Raw genomic sequence first — 24904 nt, 5'->3', positions numbered from 1 at the left:
TTTATTTCTGTTCACTGCCAACCCCAAGCGGGTTTCCAGACCTTCCTCCAAACCAGTGGGCAGAGGCTTAAAACCAAGTACTTTCCCTGCTCAATATCAGAGCTATTCAGCCTGTTTCAGTAGAACAGAGGGGTCAAGGATTCTACTCCAGACTCTTCCTGGAACCCAGGAAAGAGGGCTCTTGGTGCCCAATCCTGGATCTTTCAATTCTCAACACCTTCCTGGTGGTACAAAAATTCAAGATGTTTGTCCTGCAACAGCTTCTCCCTATGTTAACCAAGGATGCCTGGTTAGTCACCCTGGACTTAAAAGAAGCCCATCTGCACATCCCCATAAGGGAGTCGTGCAGGAAGTATCTACATTTCAGGGGTGGGATCTATGCATTATCAATTCTCTGCACTTCCCTTTGGCTTATCTACTGCGCCCATGGTATTTACAAAATGCCTGGCTCCGGCCATTGCATACTGCAGGAGAAATATCCAAATTTACCCCTACTTGGATGACTGCTTGATCCCAGCAGACAGTCAGGAATTGCTGCTATAGCACCTGGCATTTGTAAAAAGCCTTCTCACTTCATTGGGGTACACCATCAACGAAAATAAATCACAACTGGTACCCAGTCAAAAGATTGTATTCCTGAGAGCAAGCTTAGACACAACTTCCCAGATGAAATTCCTCACTTCAGAAAAACAGGTCTATCTGGCAGACTACTTCAAACAAATGGCCTCCAGAACCCAGCTATCTGCAAGAAAAATACTGCAAGCCCTAGGGTTTCTGGCCTAATGTATACTGCAAATTCCATATGCAAGACTGCATATGAGGAAGCTTTAATGGTACTTAAAAAAGTCTTTGGTGCCAATATTCTCAAGACCTGGAAACAGTCATTCCTATCATACCTTGTCTAAGACAAGAGTTCCTTTGGTGGGAAGAAGCATGCAGCCACAACAAAGGACTGCCATTTACTCAACCCCACGCTGCCCAGACCCTGACCACAGACACATCATACTGTGCATGGGGGGCTCATGTGGCTGACAAATGTATTCAGGGCTACTGTAGCCCAAGTCAAATTCATCTGCACTTCAACCAAAAAGAGATGCTAGCTGTACAGATGGCCCTGACAGCTTTCAGATCCCTACTCTTTCCAGGACAACTGCTGATAAAAACAGACAACACCACAGTTATGTGGTACATCAACAAGCAGGGGGGAACCCATTCTTACCCACTCTGCAGGTTAGCCATGGCCCTGTGGAACATGGCCTTTGACATTCAAGTCCATATACAAGCTCAATTCCTGCCAGGCAAACAAAACTCACTGGCAGATGACTTAAGCAGAAGTCTCCTGGACCAACACGAGTGGAAATTGGAGCCCAGCACCTTCAACCTTCTGATTCAGAAATAGGGGACCCCAGAGGTGGATCTCTTTGCCTCCCCCTACAACCACCAGCTAAGCAAATTCTGCACCAGGAACCCTCACAGCAGGGCCTGGAAAGTGGATGCCCTGTCCTTTCAATGGGAAAACCTCTCAATCTATGCCTTTCCCCTTCTGCCCCTTCTCTCAAGAGTATTACTCAAGATAAAACAAGACAGGCTAAGGACAATTTTGATTGCCCCAGACTGGCCACCCCAGCACTGGTACCCACTCCTGCGCAGCCTGACGATGGTGCCACCCTGGCACCTACACCAGACCCCAACCCTGCTCTCTCAGCAGGAGGGACAGATTTTACATCCACAATTGCAAACCCTAAATCTTGCAGCCTGGCTTATTCCTTGAATACGGGTCTATATGACAGTATCGAATGGACTAAATAGGGAATGCTATTTAGTCGATCCGATACTGTCGAAATGGCAAGATAGCAAAGTCACGGAACATAGAATTTTTTCCCAGGGAAAAAATTTGGTGGACCGTCTTCGGGACTTTGTCATTTCCTCCACTATGGTGCGATGTCGGAGTTGGTATATTTAAGTAGGGGGGCTGTGGGGGCATAGCCCCCCACATTGGGGGGTGTGGGGGGGGGCAAAGCCCCCCATTTAAATTTGTGTTTAATTTTTTTTACGGGGCAGCGAATTTGTTCCCTGGGAAAATATTTGCTTTCCGTTTGTTCGATAATTTGTTGTTTAGATATTATCGGTACGATGAAATAGTGTTCGCTGTTTTCATTGTATAGGTTCATAGAGGTTCATAGATTAGTACTAGTGCACCTTGTATTTATAAGGCAAACACCTTAACCATTAGGCCACCCTCCCAACCCTGATATGATAATATAATATAGACGCTTGAATACTCCACCAGCAACCCTAAGCAAACAGGTGCTGGATATCATCCTTGAAGCCAGAAGGCCCAGTACAAGGAAATCCTATGCTGATAAGTGGAAAAGGTATTGTTCTTGGATTCAGTCTAAAGGAAAGGACACAGCACTGTCCTCCTTACCTCTGATCCTGGATTACCTAGCAGAACTACTCCACAGAGGCCTATCCTTCTCCTCCATTAAGATCCATGCCTCTGCCATCTCAGCTCATTTCAATACTGAGCCACGTCTGTTCTCTCTCCCTCTCATTAAACAGTTCCTGAGGGGGCAAACAACTTACGTCCACCAAGGAGAGCACCCACCCCTGCACTTTGTACTGGAAAAGCTCACGCTCCTCCCTTTTGAACCTGCTGCTTCAGCAGAGTTAAATTTCCTCTCTTGGAAAACAGCCTTGCTTCTAGCCATCACTTCAGCTAGAAGAGTGTCTGAGTTAAAAGCACTGATGGCTGTGGAACCCTTCATTACTTTCCATGCTGACAGGGTTTCCCTCAGGACTAACCCTTCCTTTATGCCTAAAGTGGTGTCCAGTGTGACTCTCAACCAATCCATCCATTTGCCAACCTTCTTCCCTAACCCTCAAAATAAAGGGGAAAGGATCCTGCACTCTTTGGACATGCACAGACAGCTCAGATTCTACCTTAATAGGACTAAGCCTTTCAGAAAATCTGACCAGTTGCTAGTCAGCTTTGCAACAGGGGCAGAGGGCAAGGCCATTTCAAAATAAACCATTTCCAAATGGATAGCACACTGCATCCATTTCTGCTACAAGCACCATGGAAAACCAACCCCCTGAGGGGGTCATAACACATTCCACTAGGGCTACATCTACCTCTACAGCATTTCTCAGGAGAGTCCCTACCAGGGACATCCTGGAAACTGCTACCTGGAGTTCTGTACACACCTTCACCAAGCATTACCACCTGCCTATCTTTTCCAAATCCAGAACATGTTTTGCTACAGCAGTCTTGCAAGGCCTACTAGCCAGCCCTAACTCTTCTTGGCTGCCTCCACCCTTCCTCAGCTTTGGGAATCAACCCAAGTGTGATGACTGCAACAGTGAAACACGAAGAACATAGTAGAGTTGTGTACACTTACCATAAATGTAAATGTTTGAGTGTATTCACTGTTGCAGTCCTAGTTTCCCTCCCTCCAACCCCCTGGTTTTCTATTTCTCTCTATCACTATTCCTACTGGTATTGGTATTTAATTTTTACTGGTGGTGTTTTCCCCACCATTTCCTAACTCCCTGTTTGGAGGCTGCTGACATTTGGTGCAAGAAAAACTGATGTAATGGCGTCGTCTGCCTGTTTTTATACCCCTGACGAACTGACGTCAGGGAAGAAGCGACAGCTTCCGATGCAGAAATACTAAGTATCTGATATTCGGGCCGACTGAAGGCTACTTGCAGGCAGATATCCCAAGTGTGATGACTGCAATAGTGAATACACTCGAACATCTACATTTATGGTAAGTGTACACAACTGTACTTTCCCCATACTCCTGCATTTAGCCAAGGGCAGTCACCACAAGTTGCCCTACTGAGTTGACCTTATCACAACACAAAGGAACTCTCATCCATCCCCACTTATCTGCTCTTTAGCTGACGTTGTTGGTGATAAGGTATTGATTCCTTTCAGACACCTTTTTTCAGAGGACATGCTTAGGGTTCTGCAGAATGCCAGGAAACCTAATATTAGGAAATCTTATTTGTCCAAGTGGAAGCGATTTTTCACTTTGGTGTCTTTCTCATATCCAGGACCCATTTACATTGGAAGTCCCACTAGTTCTCAAACCTGTGTGAATTGCTGGATGCTGGCTTAACTTGCTCTTCAGTAAAAGTGCTATTTCTGCCTGTCTGCCTCTTTCTCCACCTTTAGCCTGTAGATTTGAGGCTAAACAATTCTTAAAAGGTGTCCTTCACATGAGACCCCCCCCCCCCCCCAGGATCTTACCTTTGTATTGGAGAAACTGACTCTAGCCCCCTTTTGAGCCAACAGCTTCTGCTTCCTTGAAATCCTGCTCCTTGAAAACTATTTTGCTGCTTGCACTAACCTCAGCCAGAAGAGTTTCTGAACCCAGCCGTTATGGCTTCTCCTCCTGTTTTGGTATTCCAAAGAGACAGAGTGTCTCTTCGTACCAACCCTTCCTTTATGCCTAAAGTGGTAAATGAATTATCTCTCAACCAGTCCATTCATTTACCTACACTTTTCCCTTTCAACAAAACTCTGCAGAGAGGATTCTGCACACTTTGGATGTGCACAGACAGCTTAGGGTAATTATACCTTGACAAAACAAAGAATATCAGGAAATCCGACCAGTTGTTTGTCTCCTTTCACCCAAAAGCTTTAGGACTTCCTGTCTGTAAAGATATTTCTTTTTGCTTATGAGCACTATGGAAAGAGCCTTCCTTCTCCTGTTAAGGCGCACACTGCCAGGGCTGTTGCTTCCTTTGGTGCCTTTTTCAAAGAACTGAACACTAATTCCATTCTGGAGGCAGCTACCTGGTCTTCAGTCCATACCTTCACCAAACATTATAGACTGGACATTTCTAAATCTAGGGCAGGGTTTGCCAGGGCTATTCTACAGGTTTCTTGGAGAGTTCCACTGCCCCTTACCTCCTCCCTTTCCTCTTGAGCTTTGGTATTCTCCCTCATGTACAGAATACTTCAACAGAGGAATAGAAAGACATATATGTCCTACTCTACACTTCTCTTCTCTGTTGCAGTATTCTATCCTTCCCTCCTTCCCCCTGACTTGGTTCTTCCTTGGATGTACTTAGCCTACATACTTCCATTAGATGCATGTTCCACCTGGGGCACTCAGTTCTGAGGATAGTGCATGTGTATATCACTTTTATAGCCTACATCCAACAGCAGCTTATGTGTGATGTACCAAGCACCTCTTAAGTAGTGAAAGTTGTTTGTATACTGGCAGATGGACATTGTGGCAGGCAACTTCCTCATGTAAGGAATATTGTAACAGCGAAGAAAAGGGCATCTTTTATGGTAAGATTTTACACAACTAATCTTTACTGTCTCCAAGTGGCTATCTGATTGTATTTCCTTTGGGTATAGTTTGAAAGGAAGTTCCTTGCATCGTAAACCAAAAGGTCATTTTGCTAGAGCTGTGGTTACTTTTACAACTTTTTTTTCCCTGGAGGTGTTTTAGATGATGATTGTGCAGCTGCCACTTGGGTGGGTCCTCACACATTTGTGTCTCCCTACAAATTGGGCATTCAGTCGAAGTACAGAACCTCTTTTTGTTATACCTTATTGCATAGTATAATTTTTGTTAGACCTTCTTAGTGTTTTACGTGACTGGGGAACCTGTCCCACAGGTTGACTCCAGGTGCAAAAGACAACATCGAATAGAAAAGTTATATACTTACCATAATGATAGATCTATGTTGTCTCTTTCAGTTTGGTTCAACCTTTCCTCTCTCCTGCACCCACCATTGTGGCGAATCTCTCAGTCATGAGATGACTGAGTCGGGGAAGTTGATTTTCCTCCCTTGTTAGGATCCTCGGTGTTTAGGATTGAGTGATGCAGGCTTGGGCAGAGAGGGGCAAACACAATGTGAGGTAATCTTAATTGAGTGGGGGATTGTGGGAGAAGGAGGTGTGACTCAGCGGGCTGACATTTTTGGAATATTGCTGGTCTCTGATCCAGTAACCCACAGGATGAATCAGATGGAAAGAGATAACATGGCTCTATCAGTACTTACATATTATCGCAACCAGATAACAGAGTCACTACGTGAGATTCTAATTCCCACTTTTACCACACAATGTCAGTCTTTGTATGTGTCTTAAGTATAATGCGTGTATGATCTGAAGTAGTTGACTTCATTTGATCTTCAACCTGTGGGTTTCGGATCCGAATCGGATCTGACATGGCCGCATTTTCCAGCTACTGATTCGAGCTCCCAGCTCCTCCCCTTCCCTCCTTCCTCCATTCAGATCACTTTTGTCGCTCGTGAAGCAACAATCTCTTAGCGTTAGTTGGGTTTTTGTTAGTAAAACTTTGTAAATGTTTTGCTAAGTTCTCTCTCTTTTTTTTCTTTCTTTACATTTTCTTTACCTCTCCGCAACAGAAGTCAGTCAAAAAAAAAATTTTTTTCTTTCCGTTTCTTCTCTGTCTTTCCTATCAAGTGTGTGGGCCTTTTTTTAGGGATGTCAGAAGCCCGTAAATCAGGGTTCAGAAAATGCACAGTAAGCTTTCCCCAGCGGATGGCCACACTCTGTGTGTGGTGTGTTTGGGAGCAGTGCACCTTCAGACCTACTGTCCTATCTGTTCTGGGTTCAACCCCAGAGCATTGAAGGACAGGCAGGACAAACTAGTATTAAAAGGCCTACTTCCCACCTTGGGGACAGTAGTGCTTTCATCCCCCTGTAGGGGAACAGCAGCAGCTGCATCTTCTTCCTCCTCCCTGGCCTCTGGGACTCAAACTGCCACTAAGAGGTCCATGGAGGGAGAGAAGGCCAAGAAGGACAAGCCTTGAATGCGGTCGGTTCAGGCAAGTCTGCTACCGAAAGTGAGGCCTCCATCCAGGCCTAGGTCTCCTGGGCTACAGTCTCCCAGATTCTCCCCAGAGCCAGAGGAAACCTCTATCCTGTCCCCAGTTAGGTCTTCTCCCCACCGGCATTTCAGACCTATTTTGGTGGCATCTTCTTCCCACTCCATCCGAAGCTTGAGTGAAGCGGAGATGGACAAGATGATGCAGAGATTTATCCGCACTCATATCCAGATGGGGGTCTTGCCTGCACCCTCTCCCTCTGGAGGGGTGAGCTTGCAGCCTCTTTACACCTATAATTCCTTCTCCGATCCGATCTTCGGTTTTGGAGTCTTTGGATCTGAGGACCCTCGGGGTCAAGAGGTCGGCGCCAATGGTTACATGTACCTGGACGCCAGCCGTTGCCTTGAGCATGTCGGATCCGATGAGTTTGGATCCGAGCTCTCAAAGCCGTAGTCTTGGAGTTGGATCCAAGGGGGTGCTGTCAGCTCCAAGCGTTTCAGAGCCGTAGTATCCCTCTTGGCATCTCTGCTCCTAAAGCCTCTGCTCTGACTCTCCTGCCATGTCAGAGCGGGACAGCCCCCAGTGGTATCTCCCAGGAGGTTTGTTCCCCTTCAGCCTTTGACATGGTGGAGAGGATTCTCTCGGTTTTGAGACCCTTGACTATCTTAGTGTTGGTCTCTGTCCAGACCCCTTCGACTTTGGGTGCAGTCCCGATCGTCTTGCCCTCTCATGGACAGCCCATGACCATCCTGCCTCTGGATGCTCCCCACGGTTTGCGAGTCCACTCCAGAGACTCCCACTGAAAGGTCCCTCACAAATGGATGTGTAAGAGGAGGCGCTTGGACTCTCCACTAAATTCTCTCACCGAAGACACTGACTTGGAGGAAGGGGAAGATTCTCCAAGGTCACCCCCCGAGGATGTCTCCTTTGGAGACATCATGGAACTCCTCCACCGGGGGGGGGGGGGTCTGCCCCAAAACTGACCTCTGACAAGTCATTGTTCTTGGAGGTGTTTGTCATGGGCCCATCTACCTCTTGGATGTCCCCTCCTGCGGATCCTTTAGTGGATCTTATAACATCTAGGGCATGGAAGGAACCGGACACCATGGAGCCCATCTCTAAGCTCTTGGACAAGGTCTTGAGTCCCCCATCAGACAGGACGTGCTGGAATAAGGGGTCCCCAGTGGATCCTATGGTTGTGGCAGCCACGACCAAGAAGGAGCTCATGCAGGAGAGCTCCATGGTTCACCCTTCTGATCATGAATCAAGGGTGATGGACCATTTTGGGAAGTGGGTGTATGTTTCAGCAACCTTCTTGGTAAGGGCGCTGAACTACATGGCACACATCATTCGATTACAGCAAGACTTGGTCAAGGAAGTCGCTGAGTCAACCCTGGCGTCCATGTCGGCAGAGGACAAAAAGAAGTTTGCACAAATGGCCATTCTTAAAGCAGTTTCAAATACGTCCATGCGCCTGTTATACCACACTACGGAGGGAGCCGCAAGAGCTGCCAAGACAGGTGTTGCCATCAGGTGCCATGCCGATGGTTCTTCCCTTTTTGGGAAATCTGTTAAAGAGACTCTGGTCTAGAGTGAGTAGGACGGGAATACACTGTCTGCCATCGGAATCTGCTTCACCTCCCCTCAACGATCCTTTTCCAGGAATCAGTGAGGGACGAAGAAGATGTGGTTCCAGACGTCTCAGGCATTTTCCCTGGACACTCAGGACTCACCTTCCCCCAGAGGCAGAGGGGGTTATGGCAGACACCGCCCGAGAGGCAGAGGGGGTCTTAGAAGCTTCAGGTCCTGAGGAACCTTCTCGGAGAAACCCAGGCAGCAGCCCTGAAGGGGTGACCAACTGCTCATCTCTGGAGGCAGTCAGGGATCGCCTGTCGCTACACCCAATGGCATGGGAGTCCATTAAAAGAGATCGCTGGGTGTTGCGAATTATATCCAGAGGATATGTCATCCCATTCAAAGAACTACCACGATCGAAGAAACATCTCTCAGATGCCCCACCCACACAAAAGGAGGAAGCAACACTAGAAATAAAAAAGCTGTTAATCAAACAGGTCATCCAGCCTATCCCCCCAGACCATTCCGGATCAGGCATTTACTCCAGATTCTTTTTAGTGCCAAAAAAAAACAGGGGACCTCAGACCTACCCTGGATCTGTCCACCTTGAACCTGTCGGTAACCAAAATGAAATTCCGGATGTTCAGTCTTCTTTCCATCCTGCCCTATCTGCAGGTGAACGATTGGATGCGCTCGATATACCTCCAGGATGCGTGCTACCACATCAAGATGGACAGGCACTCTCAGAGATTCCTCCGCTTCCGGTTAGGAGTCAATCATTATCAGTTCAGAGCCCTTCCCTTTGGTCTCATCTCAGCCCCCAGGGTGTTTACCAAGGTGATGGCGGTAGTAGCGCTCACCTGAGGCTTCAGGGTATTCAGGTCTTCCCTTAACTGGGTGATTGGCTCTTTGCTGCCCCTTCCAAGCATCTATTTTGTCAGGCCAGGGCTGCTTTTTTCACCTAGGAAACAAACTGGGCATCACCATAAACCAAAACAAATCTCCACTGGCCCCAGTTCAGGTTCTAGATTTCATATGGGCTCGGTTGAACACCGTTCAAATGAAAGTTTTCCTCACCCTGGATAGGATATGCAGTTTGAAGATGCATGTCCTGTATGTCCTTCAGGTCCAAGTTCTGACGGCAGAAGTAGTTCTAAGAGCATTGTAGTCTATGGTGGCAATGATCAACCTGTTACTTTTAGCACACCTTCATATGCGAATTCTCCAGTGGACCCCTTGATGTTCAGTGGTCCGTGTTAGATCTACCTTTGTCTCATTCCATTCTAATTTCCCGAGTGTGCAGGGACTCTTCAGTGGTGGATTCAGTCCCTGGACCTGCTGAAGGGACGTCCTTTTCTTCCGGCCTTTCCCAAAGCCACTGTGACCATGGATGCCTTCCAGCTAGGGTGGGAGGGGGGCATTGCTCGGGAAGGACAGTCCAAGGCACATGGTCCCCATCTGAGACCAATTTGCATATCAACGTCCTGGAGATAAGGGCGGTTCTTTTTGTGTTGCAGGCCCTTCATGCTCAACTTCCTCTAGGAATGATCGCAATTCAGATGGACAGTATGTCAGTGGTTTGGTATATCAACAAACAAGGGGGAACCAGATCTTATCCCCTCTGTCGCGAAGCCATGAGATTGTGGAAATGGGTGATCTCCACCGGCCGTTTTCTGGTGGCAACGCACATTCCGGGATGGTCCAACATTCTAGCAGACAGGCTCAGCAGATCTATCCTGATGCCTTACAAGTGGTCTGTGAATCCTTCAGTAGTGGGACAGATCTTTCAAAAGTGGGGTCATCCCTGCTGGGATCTCTTCGCATCTCCTTCCAACGCAAAATGCTGCAAGTTCTTCGCTCTGAACCCCTCATGGGGAAGCCCCCAGAGATGGAGTAATTCATGCTTGGCGTCCCGGACTTCTTTATGCTTATCTTCCGTTATCCCTCATGTTGTAGTTTCTTCAGAAATCTGGCAGACTGGGGAGCACTGTGATCCTTATTGCCCCCATTCTGGCCTCGCCAAGTCTGGTTCCTCTCCCTATGGTGTCATCTACTAGTTCCATCATGGACGTTGGATCCATTTCCAGATCTTATCTCTCATCCCTCAAGGATTCCTCATCCAGACCTGGGCAGTCTGAAGCTCTGTGCTTGGCTGCTCCAGTTCCCATGATTGCTAGGACTCCTGGTTTATCTTCTCCGGTTAAGGATATTTTGATGGCGACTCACAAGTCTTCCAGCAGAAGGGTGTATCATAGCAAATGGAAACTTTTCTGTATATGGGCCTCACAGCATGCCTTGGATCCTTTTACAGCTCCATTGTCTGCAGTACTAAACTTTCTGGCGGGAATTTTTCATCAAAGGGCCAGTTTCTCCACACTGAAAGTTCAATTGGCTGCCATTTCTAATTTTCATGTGGGGGAAACCATGTCTTCTTTAGCTTTTTCAAAACTTTGCAAGTCCTTTCTACTTTGACCTCCAGTTAAGGATCCAACTCCCCTCTGGGACCTTACCCTTGTGCTCCAGGCGTTAGTCTCCCCACCTTTTGAACTAGCAACTTCGGTAGATTTACAGTATCTATCCTGGAAGACTGCTTTTTTGGTGGCCATTATTTCTGCAAAGAGAGTGTTGGAACATCAGGCTCAATCCATCAAGGCTCCATATGTAATATTTCATAAAGTTAGAGTTTCTTTGCAGGCTAACCCTTCCTTCCTTCCCAAAGTAGCATCGGAGGCAGATATTAAACAAACTATTAATTTACTAGTGTTTTTCCCAAATTTTCAAAATAAGGGGAATATAAATTGCACTTGTTGGATGTTCATAGGCAATTGAGAGTTTACTTGCACAGAACTAAAGCATTTCGTAAATCAGATCAATTGTTTGTTTTTTACTCAAGACCTTTCTTTGGGAAACCAATTTCTAAAGTGACAATTGTTCGTTGGATTTCCCAGTGCATTATTCAAGCATATTCTTCTAGAGGAATTTCCCCTCCGGATCAAGTAAAAGCGCATTCTGCCAGGTCTAGGGCTACTTCAGCGGCTTTTTGGTCCAGAGTGTCACTGGATGATATTTGTTCTGCAGCTACATGGTCCTCCTCTCATACCTTCATTTCACATTACAAATTGGATATTGTGTCAAGGAACAGGGCATCCTTTGGCTCCGCGGTGCTCTGGAATATCCTTCCATGAGGCCCACCCAGGTGTTTGGTAGTTGGGGAATCTGTCCCCACAGGTTGAAGATCAAATGAAGTCAACTACTTCAAATAAAGACGTTATGTACTCACCATAACGTTCCATCGGAGTAGTTGTACGTCATTTGTCTTCAACCTTCCCCCCTTCCTCCCCCCGACCTCGTCATTTTGGTACTGACCATTTACTAATATGAATACTCCAGAATTGGTCATGGTCAGTCTGGGAATTTAGGCCTTTCAGGGTGCCCTTCAGGATGTGGGGTCTTGTTTGGTCGGGTATGTGTTACGTAATTAGCAGCAAACTCGATCTGAAGGGAGGAAGGAGACAAGGGGGATTATGGGAAGGGGAGGAGCTGGGAGCTCAGATCAGTAGCTGGAAAATGCGGCCATGTTGGATCCAGTTCGGATCTGAAACCCACAGGTTGAAGACAAATGAAGTACACCTGCTCAGATGGAATGTTATGATGAGTACATAACTTCTTTTTCTCTCAAATTGTTTTTAGGTAAACTCATTTTAGTTTTGGATGATCACCCTGTCAAGAAGGTGACAGATGCGTCCTAACAATATTACACCATGGGCAAAGTATATGACGGTGTGATCATCCAAAACTAAAATTACTTTACCTAAAAACAATTACAGAACATATAGTCAAATGCATTATACTTAAGACACATACATACACTGATATCGTCTGGTAAAAGTGGGAATTACAATCTCAGGTAGAAAGGCCAAGACGGAATGAAAAAAATGCATAATAAACAAGAGAGGTTTTCAAACACTGCCATTACAAACTTATTTGTTCCACCAAAAGGTTTGCACTGACATGCATGTTATGAAGGCTATGACATTTGAACGTGAAGCATTCATCTGGTGAGTGATGTGCTTAATTGTCTGGCCAAAAACATGCAGCTTTTAAGTGTCACCCTGTAACACTATAATAGGGAAGCAGCACCTCATGCACGGTTGAGAGGCATGCTTACAATGACAGATTTCACCAGCAATTTTACTAAGTGACTATCCACTTGTCTGTAGATAAATGGTAAAGTGTGCCTCATTGATCTCATGCACTTACAAAGTTTTAGGTTCAAACAGCTACCATCGAACAGGGAAGAATCGTTTGTGTCTAACGATAATCACGGCTCCATGTCTGTCCACCTGACCATCCTCCAGAAAAAAGCAGAACTCTATCTCTCTCCCTCTCTCTATATATATATATAGCTGCAACACAGGTAGAAGGATGTAGTAAGGAGTGTTATTTTCTCCTTATAACAAAGTTTGATTACATATTTCGGCAGGAGTATGTGAGTAAGGCTTGGAAAAACAGCCTCTTCTCCTGGCTAGAATCTGGTTGCTATAATACGTAAGTACCAATCTGTCTTTATGGTAAGTACATAACAGAGACCAGCAATATTCCACATACGTCAGCCCGCTGAGACCCACCATGCAAGTACCAGGAGGACCCTTAAAAGGCTTAGACTCCATGGTTCTGCAGTACTTGTGTGAGTGATTATCCTCCGGCCTTTTTTACTGTTATGTCAAGATTCACCTTTAAATCATCTCTGCTTCTTTGCCCATGGATTCCCCTTTCTTCCCTACCTCAAGTGGAAAGGTTTTTGAAAGATGTTTTACATTTCTGCCCTAAAAAGCAGAGGTAGTTCCTCCTTGAGATCTTTTTTTTTTTGTACTGAAAAAGCTTAGTTTCCTTTTGAATGTGCTCATAAAGCTCTTTGAAAATCTTGTTTGGAGAGTGTTAACTCTCTGTGCAGGCTAGTAGTGATGGCATGGGTCATTGTTATATATCACAAGCTTTTTCTCCAAGCCAGTCACAATCCATTAGGACAGAAAAGTTGTCAGGAAGACTTCCTGCAGATTGTCTACCTGTGGAGTATTTCACAGATAGACCTTTTCTTTTCCCGTCTAAACCATCAGCTCAGAATGTTTTGCTCCAGGACATCTTGCAAGGAAACCTGGGCAGTGGGTGTCTTCTTCACAGGGGAAGGATAATGCCTGTATGGCTTCCCCTTGACTTTTATTCAGAGGGTCATCCTGAAAATTCAGAAGGATGGTTCCAAAATTCTTTGGTGACCCCCTTTTGTCCCAGACAGCTTTGGTTCTCCCTTCATTTCTAACTAGCCAGGACTAGTCACCGCATAATACCTCACTCAGTAGTAAGACTTTCATTTGCCCAAACCACAAGACTCAAACTCATGACATGGATGATAAACTTCTGATTTCTTTTAGGCACCTTTATTCTGAGGATGTTCTACAGGATCTTATTCATCCTGTCCATCCAACCTGATTGATGGGTCATTGAGCTGCTTGTCGGATCTGAGCCAGCAAAACTAGTGCTCCAACCTCAAGCTTCTTTAAATTCTATTTTCCCATAACGGACTGGTACATGAAGCCACTCCTGGTCTCATTTGCCACCATAATGTTCAGACAAAGATTGACACCACTTTTGACGAAACTCTCAAATTAATATCACAAACGGGATCTTGGCGCACTGATCCACCCTCTCTGAATGAAGCTGTTCCATTTGAGGGCTACTGCCTGGCTCTATGTCTTGAATGGTCTCTCCTCCCAAATGCCTCATTGAGTTGGCCATTAAGATGTCATGGCAGGAGCCTGTTACATGAACGTCAGTACCCTGCAAGCCAGACAAGATTCTGACTGCCCCACCCCAAGGGCAGACAGCTTTAGGCCAAGGGTCCTGTGATGCATTTCATTATTATGGCTACCAAAAATAGCTGACAGAGCACCCAGCTACTCATCAAATACCCACTGAGGAGTCTAGAGCTATGGATAGATTCAGGAAAAGGGCATATACTTCAGAGAAGTACACTGTTCAGGCCTTGAACTACACCACTTAATATGAATAATTTCCAGAGAGGTTTGGCACAGTAGGCATTAGCCTGTCTGAAAAGATCACCCACATCAGATTCCAAAAAAAAAAACAATTGGAGACCACTTTGTACATGATGATGAATATTACTAACCTCTGTATGAGACTTATGGGTAATGCAGCCGATGGAGCGGCAAATGCTGTGGAAGCAGGCATTACCATACTAAATCAAGTCTGGCTTTGCCTTTATGACTTTGAAAACAACTTTAAAGCATCCTTTACAAATTATTCCAATAATAGATCATCCTTGTTTGGTCCTAATGTAAAGGAAAATATGCAGAAGTGTGAACAGGAAGGGAAAACGCTTTCTGCCATGGGAGTCAGAGTTGAGATTCTTCAGATATGATATTATAGGGACCAAAAGGAGCCTAAATCAGTGCTGTTCAGAAAAGCCAAGTGTCAGCCCTTTGAATCCACTTCTGACAGCAGCAGTGATAGCAGAAGTGGCCACTTTAATGGACACAGACCCACACGGTGAGGTTGTCTGTAGAACCAGGGATAGTGTGGATATTTCTCTGACAGGCAACCTTATTTTCCCTGATGGGCTTGCCTGACTGCTGTCATCTGGAGGTAATTGGGTGTTGTTTATCCTTTACTCTCTGGATGGATGGCCATCACTCAGGATACTAGGGTATGAAGGCTAATATCTGGAGGTTTTACAACTCCTTTTTCTAGCCCCAGCCCCCCAGATAAGATGGGCACCTCCAGATATATCACCTTGCCAACAAAAGGCATCCAAAAGAGAGATTTGTTTTATTCAAAAAGAGCCATCTAAGGGGTCCCACCAGATCAGACAGGGTCAGGGTTCTTTTCAAAATTCTTTTTGATTTTGGGGAAAAAAAAAAAGATCTTGGACCAGTTCTGGACCTCTGCCATCTAAACAACTGCATAAAGAAAAACAGTTTATGGATGGCCACTGTGCAGTCAGTTTTGCCTTGCCAACAGGTAAATGATTGGCTGTGCTCAACTGATCTCCAGGATGCCTATTTCCACATCAGAATAGTCAAAGCCTTGTGAAAATATCTGCTGTTCTGCTTGGGAGCCAGACACCTTCAGTTTAGAGCCCTGTCATTTGGTCTCACACAGCTCCCTTCCGTGGTGTTCACCTGGTGTATGACCATTGTAGTTGTATGGGAAGATGGTTCAAGGTTTTTATGAGTTGTCAAAAGGCCAGCCTTCACATCAGTATCTTGGCGATGCATGCAGTCCTACTTATGTTACAGTAATTACAGGACTTCCTGCTTTTATAGGGTTTATTTCTATCCAGACTAACAACATGACAGTGGTTTGGTACATCAGGCAGGTAGAAACCAGATTATAGTCTTCATGCAAAGAAGCCATGAGAGTATTTCAGTGAGTGATTGTTTTGCATTGCCTTCTAATAGTAGTGCACATTCCCAGGAAGGTCAGTTGCCTTGCCATCAGAGTCAGCAGGTCATTCCTTTTGCCCTACAAGCTGGGTCTCAGTCTAGTGGTTGCACATCAGATATTATAGGTTCATAGGTTCATACTAGGCTATCTGCCCGAGGGCATTTACAAGCCTAGCCCATCGTTTTGTGGCTTACGCCACCCCTTTAGTATGGGGAACTATACCCATTATTTTGCTGTGCCTCTGTCGAGCAGTGACACTGAGGTAATCCCTGGGGTATATCTGCGATCTCCCATCCATTGGTCAAGATTTCTCTTGAACAAGGCCAGCGAGGTGCTCTGCCTCACATGTACCGGGATTTTGTTCCACAGCATAGGGAGTCTTTGGGTGATGAATCTATCCCTCCAGCACGTCCTATTAATAGCCGTGTCAAGGTTTAAGTCTCCCGCCCTTGTGGCTCTGATGGATCTAGATTTTTTGAGGTGAAGTATATTCGTCAAATCTGGGTTTGACATGGCCTTGTATGTTAGGCAAAGGTCACCTCTGAGCAGCGTGGCGACTGAATAGAGCTGGAGTTCTTTCAGTCGGGCAGCATAGGACAGATTTTTGAGACCCTTTATCCTTTTGGTGAGGAACTTTTGTGGCCTCTCCAGCTGCTGCAAGTGTCGGGTCAGATACATTCCGAATGGGGCATTGTACTCAATCATTGGTCTGATGAGTGATGAGTAAAGGGAGACTATGACCTCCCTTGATCTAGATGAGAATCCCTTCATGATAAGGTGGGCAATGTAGAAGGTCTTCCTAACTACTTTAGCTACATGGGTGTCGAATGACAGACTACTATCAACCTGGGTCCCCAGGTCCCTGATAACTTCTTCTGTGCTCAGTGGATTGCCACCAATTTGGTAGCTAGGGGTAACCTTGTTTTTCCCGAAGGGTATGACTATGCATTTTTTGGCATTTAACTTTAGGCCGTGGCTCTGGCACCAGTTATCCGTTTCTGTGAGACCCTTCTGAAGGATATCTGTGTCAGATGTGTTTTCTACTATGGCCCAGTTTGCAGTCATCTGCAAACTTTGTCAGCCATAACCCTCCTGTGTTTGCTTGTACTTGGAAAAGTAGATGCCAAACAAGAGTGGGCCCAGGACTGAGCCCTGTGGGACACCACTTGTGACAGGCTTTGAGTCTGACATGGCGCCAGCAGCTCTGACCCTGTGGGTTCTGTCACTCAGCCAGTTTGCAACCCATCTTGTGATGTATGGGTTGACATTTAAGCTGATGAGTTTTTCAATGATACCCAATGGGGTATTGTATCGAAGGCCTTAGCCAGATCGAGGTAGGCTGTATGGACTGCCTTTCCCTCATCAATGGCTTTGGTGACTGTTTGAAAAAGTCAACCAAGTTTAAAAGGCATGATCTGCCTTTGACAAAGCCAAACTGGGTTGGATCCAAAGTCTGCAAATTCCCTATGTCTTTATTTATGAGGTCCATTATGATCCTCTCCATGGCTTTGCAGATAAGGCTTGTCAAGCTAATGGGCGGTAATTTCCAGGGTCGGTGGAGGCACCGCCTTTGTGAAGTGGTACCACAGTTGCAGTGCGCCACTCCTGGGTGCGTATCCAGAGGTAATACTTTGATTAAACAGCTGTCCTAGCTGTGGGTTTAATTCCTCATTGAGTTCATGGAGCACACAGCCGGGGACACCATCAGGTCCCATGGATGCTGTGTTTTTGCTTTGGAGAGAGCAGTTCTCACTTGGGCGCTGGAGATGTTTGGGGGCTGCAATCGTTTGGTATAGATATCTCTCCTTTTGGGGAGGGGAGAAGTTTGCACTGAACCTGTCAGCCAGTATGTTGGCAATGTCTGTAGGATCAGTAATCTTCACATCATTTTGAACTAGCTCTGAGCATATCTGGGAGTTTCCTCCCAGGTTTCTAACATAGCTAAAGAAGGCCTTATGATTGTCTTTTGAGTCTTTAGCTATTTTTCTCTCGAAATTTGCTTTGGATGATTTTATGAGAGCTCTTAGTTTTTACTTATAGTGATCAAGGGTGTCTTACCTTTTAAGGATTTTGCTCTATCTTGTAGTAGCTTCCTCCTTTTGTTGTAGAGTTTGTTTATGGCTGGGGTCCACCAGACTGGACGCTTGCCTTTGGTACAAAGAGTCTTTGTTTTGCTTGGGATTGCCTTATCCATGCAGTCCTGCAGGTGCTGGTAGAAGGCATTTGTAAGTGATTCAGCGGCTTGAGTACTGTTTTCCGCCGGCTCGGGGCCTTAAAGGAGACCACACTAGTCTTTAGAAGTGTGAAGTCGGCTTTTGAGAAGTTCTTTACTGTGGTCTTTTTATTTCAGGTGGGGTGGGATGAGGACCTCCAGCGAGATTAGTTTGTGGTCTGATCTCACCAGTGAGGGTACACCTCCGGTGTTGAACATTGTGCTCCCATGTTCGTGATGATGAGATCAAGTATGTTATCTCCTCTTGTGGGATGGTGACTAGTTGTTCCATGGCATTTGAGTTTATGAATTCCAGGAACTTTTGGGCTAGGGTGTTTGGGCTTGAGTAGTGTTCCCAGTCTATATTAGGGTAATTGAAGTCACCTAGTATGATGGTGTTTGGTGATACATTTATCCTCTAGTGTTTTCAGGAAGGCCATGTGAGGTTCCTGAGTTTGTGAGGGTGGCCTGTAACATGCTTCAATTTGCAGAGCAGTCTTGCCTATGGTTAATTGCACCTGGATGGTCTCCGATGCATCGTGCGTTGCCACCAGTCTTGAGGTGTGGGTGTCCTTGATGAATATGGATACCCCCCCTCCTTTCTTGGTATTGTCCAGATTTTGGGGCCGGAACGCATGATATGAGGTAAAACCTGATAGCGCTGGGGTGCTCTCAGGAGCCTTGAACCAGGTTTCTGTCACAGCACAAACATCGATGTTCTCCATACTGAGAAGGGCCTCGAGTGCGTGCATTTTGAGATTTAGACTTCTGGCATTGAGCAGCATTACCCTTAGTTTTTTAGATATTGTTTTTGCTGTGATCCCTTTGCTTCCCCATCCAACAACTCTCAGTCTAGTGGTTACACATCAGCTACTGTTTTTGCTTCCCCATCCAACAACAAGTGCAGCAACTTCTTTGCCCTGCCCCCCCCCCGAGAGAGAGAGAGAGAGAGAGAGAGAGATGCTCTAGTTAAACAATGGCTACTCATGCTCTTTTGTACATACTTCTTTGTCCTTGATTTCTAGGTTTCTGCAGAAAGCGAACAGATGCAGAGCCACTGTAGTTTTCATTTTCTAATTACCCCATACTAGCCCAGGTAAATTTGATTTCCTTTTTCATGCCTTACATCAGGGAACCACTGTAGATGTTGGATCCTGGACAGGATCTCTCATCTCATCTCACCCCTCTTGGAATCCTCACCCAGACCTAAAGACTAATTGATTCGTTCCACCAGTTCCAGTGATGGCCTTGACCCAGCCTTGTCCACTGATGCACTCAGGGTCTTATCCATGTTCCAGAAGGAATCCTCTCGTAAGATTTACTGTGTTAAATTGAAATGTTTCTCAAATTGGGTAATGGTTCAAAACACTGATACTCCCATTGGTTCTGTTTCAAACATTTTACAATACTCAGCAAGTATGCTTGACTCAGATTCCAGTTTTTCCATTATTAAGGCATAGTTAATGGCTTTCTGTAATTTTCACTGTTGTTGAAAAGCCTGCTCCCTTGGCTTCTTATTAGTTTGCAAAGCCTTTCTCAAAGGAGTGTTTCTCTTTTGTCTTCCAATCACAGAACCCGATAAAAAAATATAAAGTAAATGCACTCTGCTGTTCATACTGTATGTTGATTGGATAATCCAGGTTTTCTTATTTTTTCACGAATATGTTATTAACCATATCAAAGGCCCCTGTAACATCTGTGTATTATCACATAAAGTTTCGGCTTTTTGTCTGTCGTGTTCCATTGTATTAGAAGTCTTGATTTTAAGTTACAGTGGATCTTGCTTCTTGATAATCATTATGATGTAAATTATGAGTGTCTTGTAGTGCAGGTTTATTTAATAGCATCCTCAGAATTTTTCTCCAAAGCTTTCCCACTACTTAATGATGAATTTTGTGGTTTTTGGTTTCACAATTCCTTTCTGTTAACATTGTTTTTATATTTAAGAGGTTTGCTTTTAGCAGTTGTATGGGATTTTGAACTCTGAAAAACTTCTATTGAAAGTCATTGGAAGGATTATAACCAGTTGATTTTATAGCTCTCTTGGAGAGGGGAGGGAGCATACCTCTCAACTATCTAGAATTTCCAGATTTTTTTTATTTATTTCAACAGGAACATGCCAAAAATATTTGTTGTTTTCTGCCTTCTTATTGAGGATTGAGGTCACTAAATAATGACACGCGTACTAATTTCAGACATCATATCCTTCAAAAATGCATGCTAATGCAAAACCTGTTGTTTTAGCAACTTCCAAAGTTTGTAAGCACAGTATTTGAAATCTGTCCCTGATTTTGAGCTCTTGTCCCACCCATTATTTTTGGTTTTGTTCAGAATTCTTTTGCTGTGAGGTTGAGAGATATTGGGGGATAGTGTGTTTTAAACTGACTGATTTTACAAATGTACATGACTGATAAAATATACCATGGTGGCTTAGGAACAGTTATACTTTCTCCATTTCAGTGTAATCTTTTTGTTTAACGGACTAGCTAATGGGATGAATTTCTCTTAAGTGTGAAAAAGTCATAAGGGGGTTTGTGAGAGTCCACTCTGCTAGGGCAACAACCTTCATTATAAATGTGTTCACTAAGATTGCACCTTTCTTAGGTAATGCAGACTGGATCTTCAGTTGAACATCAGGGCAAGGTTCCCTGCTGCAGTCCTACAGGACACACTGCGTCTGTCTGTATCACATGGGGCAACTAAGTATCTCAGTACCCTCTCTTTATTCTGTATCAGTGATTCTTTCTTTGAGCAGCTACTTGAGTACATTCACCATAATCTTTTTTGCTGGTGTAGTGGGATCACTGTTACATTATAAACTCCCACCCAACTTCCCCCAAATAGTGATCATCTCCTCATTATCCTGGTAGGCCAGGAGGTGGAGAAGGCAATGAATTCTCACAAAAAAGGGAGTCCCCAGAGAATTTGTAATTCTACTATTTCTAAAATCAGATTTACCTGGTCCTCCAGTGTTTCACATTCTGAGGACAGGCCTTTTTTGTACCTTGCTGAAGCACAGTTATGTTTCTACACACACACACACACACACACACACACACACACACACACACACACACACACACACACACACACACACACACACACACACACACACACACACACTACACACACACACACACACACACACACACACACACACACACACACACACACACACACACACACACACACACACACACACACACACACACACACACACACACACACATACACTAAATAAAAAAGACCCAGGCTGTTCTCCTTTTGCTGTGTGTTTGGTTGATGTCCTGTGCTAAGCACAGAATACAGTTCTGAAGTGGGGAAGTCCAGAAAGCTCTGGAAGTCAGACTCTAGGGGCAGCAGTGAGCCTGGTGCTTTTACATCTGTTGCTATGGTAAGTTGTTGTTGTCTTTCGGCTTTTCCCAGTTAGGGGTCGCCACAGCGGAACTCCGGTCTGTTAATGATTGGCAGTAGATTTTCACGAACGCCGAGGTGCCAGCTCAACGTTCAACCTTCAACGAAGGCATGCCCATTTACGCATGTCTTTCGAACGCCCACCCAACCGCGGGGAGGACATGCAGACTCCACACAGAAGGCACTCCCCGCACGCCCGCCGAGAATCGAACGGGAGAACCTCTTGCTGTGAGGCAACAATGCTACCATTGCACCACTATGGTAAGTGCGCTTCCACAGTTGTACTCGGCTGTCCACTGTTTATTCCAACTCTCCATATTGTTGTATAAATAGTCATTTGTGCTTAATAAAGTAATGATATATTGTTTAATTGTTGGATTTGTTTTTTCAGTATTATAAATGTGGTTTTGAATCAGAAATATTGTGTAAACATGTTATTGTGTAATTTTTTAGGAGCTAGTTTCAGATGCCAATCAACATGTAAAGTCAGCCCTTGCATCTGTTATCATGGGATTGTCGCCAATCCTAGGGAAGGACAACACCATAGAACATCTTCTTCCATTGTTTCTAGCACAACTTAAAGATGAGGTAAATGTTAAAACATGCATCTTCATGTGTATTTTTGGCAGCCAGTAGTTGCAGTTGTATAAACAGTGTACTCAGAATGTTCTTAACTATAAGTTTGATAAAAACGTCTTATGTCTTTGATCTGCTAGCACAATGGCAGTTTGTTTGCTAGTAACTTTTGTCTGCTGAGGTGGGGGGTGGCAAAGGGATTGGATCTGGTGAGAGAGAATATGGTATCTGAGATTACAGGTTCTCAGCAAAGCTGGAAATAGTATTCAGGGGTCTGTATGAATGTGTGCGTGTTTCTATGTCTGTATGTATGTGTGTGTGTGTGTGTGTGTGTGTGTGTGTGTATATATATATATATATATATATATATATATATATATATATATATATATATATAGTATTCAGGGGTCTGTATGAATGTGTGTGTGTTTCTATGTCTGTATGTATGTGTGTGTGTGTGTGTGTGTGTGTGTATATATATATATATATATATATATATATATGGGTCTATTATCGAAATTTCACTTACCTGAAAGTCACATCCACGAAACAACTTCGCCAAATGCTTTAATTTAATGAAAACCTGGATCACTGGAGTTTTACTCCAGGAAACTAACCATTTGGCCACCATGGTGAACTTTGCCCTTTTCTCCACTATAGTGCAATCTTTGAGTGGTATAATTTGTTGGGGGGGTGTTTACCCCCCCCCCACTTGGGTGGTTTGATTTGCATCTATTACATTTTTTTTTGTGGTGGCCAAGTGGTTAGCTTCCCAGAGTAAAACTTTGGTGATCTGATTTTTTATTAAAGTAAAGTTTTTGGCGAAGTCGTCTCTTGGATATGATTTTCGGGTAAGTGACATTTGGATAATGCAAAGTAAATGTGTATGTATATATATATATATATATATATATATATATATATGTGTGTGTGTGTGTGTGTATGTGTATACACACACACACGGATCTGTATATTCACATACACACACAAAACACACATTGAGCATTAACACATTGCACACAGTGGGAGATGGATGCAAAAATCGAAAATACAGTCTCTATCTTCATTGTGCCAAGTAAGTGTAGGCAAAAATTCTCATCCCTGAGATACTGGTAATGCAGTTACTTTTTGTTGATTTTGAATATAACTTGCTTTCCAGCAGGAGCAAGTAAGTCTGCCATAAGAAGACATAACAGAGATTGAAGTCTGCATGGAAGATGTGGAGCAGAAAAAATGGCTTCTGTATTTTGTTTCTTCTTCAGTCTCCATTTTCTTTGCTAGCATGCACTAAACAGTTGCATTGTCAAATTTGTATCCATAGAAGACAGACAACAAGAAACTCTACCAATGTTCCTCACTAGGCTGAAAGAGTATTTGCTAAATGGGATGTCCAGTATGGCTGCATAGTGATCAGCAGCTTAATTCTAGCTCTCTGTGTGAAAACATAAAATGGAGCTATTGAAATTGTTATCTGGGGTAAAATTCAGTTACTGTCTAGTAAGTGCACTGACGGGATGTCAGCAAAGAAGAAACGTAGAAAACCTGAAAGAGAAAAAAAATCAGTCACAAAAGATGAAGAGGAAACACTAACTGGGAAGACTCCTGCAGTTGTCCAGCAAAACAGTTCAAGCTTCAGCTTTGGTACAGGAAATAGTTTCTAGTAATTTAGAGGAGAAAATAAATTAATTGTACACAGAGGTGATGAAAATATATGAAGAGAGTACATCAAGTCAAATAACAAAAGTGTGTAAAAATAGAATATTTAATTAGCTATTCAAATGAACTGATAAAACTGCAAAAATCAGAGGTTGAAATGAAGAAAAAAAGCTGGCTCCAATATGAGGTTTCTCAGGAAATAACCAATTGAGAGATGAAAGAGTGAACAAACAGTACACCAAACCACACAAGTTTCACTCTGGACACCAAATCAGAGTATGAGACCCTGGAACGTAGACAATATCCAAAATATCCACAATAAAAATCCAAAATTTCTGGAGTATGAAGGACGTAGTTTAATAACGCTTGAGACCAACAAAAATGTGTTTTCGAATATCTTCCTCAGATACAGGCACAAAATCAATTCAAAAGAACCAAACAGGAAATCAAAGTTACAAAGAAAACTTGGACTTACTATATTTTTATTTGGACAAATTTGAAAGGTTAGCCTGTGATAATACTTATTTAAAAGAATGTATTGACAAGGGAATAGTCCCCAAAGGTTTACGCATTAGTAAATACCCTAACAGGGTGGAGGAGGGTTCTATTTTTCACAAAGAACTCATTACTATTTTTGATAAATGTGGCTTGGACATAGTCCGAGCTATTATAGCTGAGAATGACAGGATTAGAACACATCTTGTTACTAAAATTAACAAAGTCAGCACTAATATTACTAGTGATTTATTGTTTTCTGTTAGAAATGAGAAAATTGTATACAATAGTATTTTTTCTAATATAGAAAAGAATGTATTAACAACATGAAAAGAAAAGCCCTCAAGCTTGAGAGGGATATTAAAGCCTACAATTCAGGGACAGCATACCCAAAGCCAAAAACTTATAACACGTATAGAAAGGAAAATGAGGGTGTTACCCCAGACAATTACAACACAGAAGTAGAAAATGATGGTGAATTTGATAATCAAAATGAAGTTGATAGAACTAGTGACATCCCTTTAGAGTATATTCCCCCTCTGAGGAGGTCAGATCAGTTACGCAACAGGACAGTGGTACATTATCACCCTGTTTACCCCCACAGAGGGAATTACAGGAACTAAACGGTAGAGATAATTTTATTAAACAAAATGGTCATATTTTTGAATTTAACCAATATAAAATTTTCAATTA

The 24904-nt window shown here is 44.0% G+C and overlaps 1 protein-coding gene across 1 annotated transcript in view; it reads left to right on the top strand.

Annotated features, from left to right (window-relative positions):
* Window positions 1-24904, top strand: part of PPP2R1A (protein phosphatase 2 scaffold subunit Aalpha) — a 2558186-nt gene that overhangs the window by 1525353 nt on the left and 1007929 nt on the right. Inside the window, exon 9 of the mRNA XM_044079364.1 lies at window positions 21938-22072. Coding sequence (XP_043935299.1) covers window positions 21938-22072 — 135 coding nt within the window. The remainder of the gene's footprint in view (window positions 1-21937; window positions 22073-24904) is intronic.

This window comes from Protopterus annectens, chromosome 8.part0 (genome assembly GCF_019279795.1).
Source record: "Protopterus annectens isolate FY-2018-M chromosome 8.part0, PAN1.0, whole genome shotgun sequence".
Lineage (NCBI taxonomy): Eukaryota > Metazoa > Chordata > Ceratodontiformes > Protopteridae > Protopterus > Protopterus annectens.
This window is presented reverse-complemented; position numbering and strand designations above follow the sequence as displayed.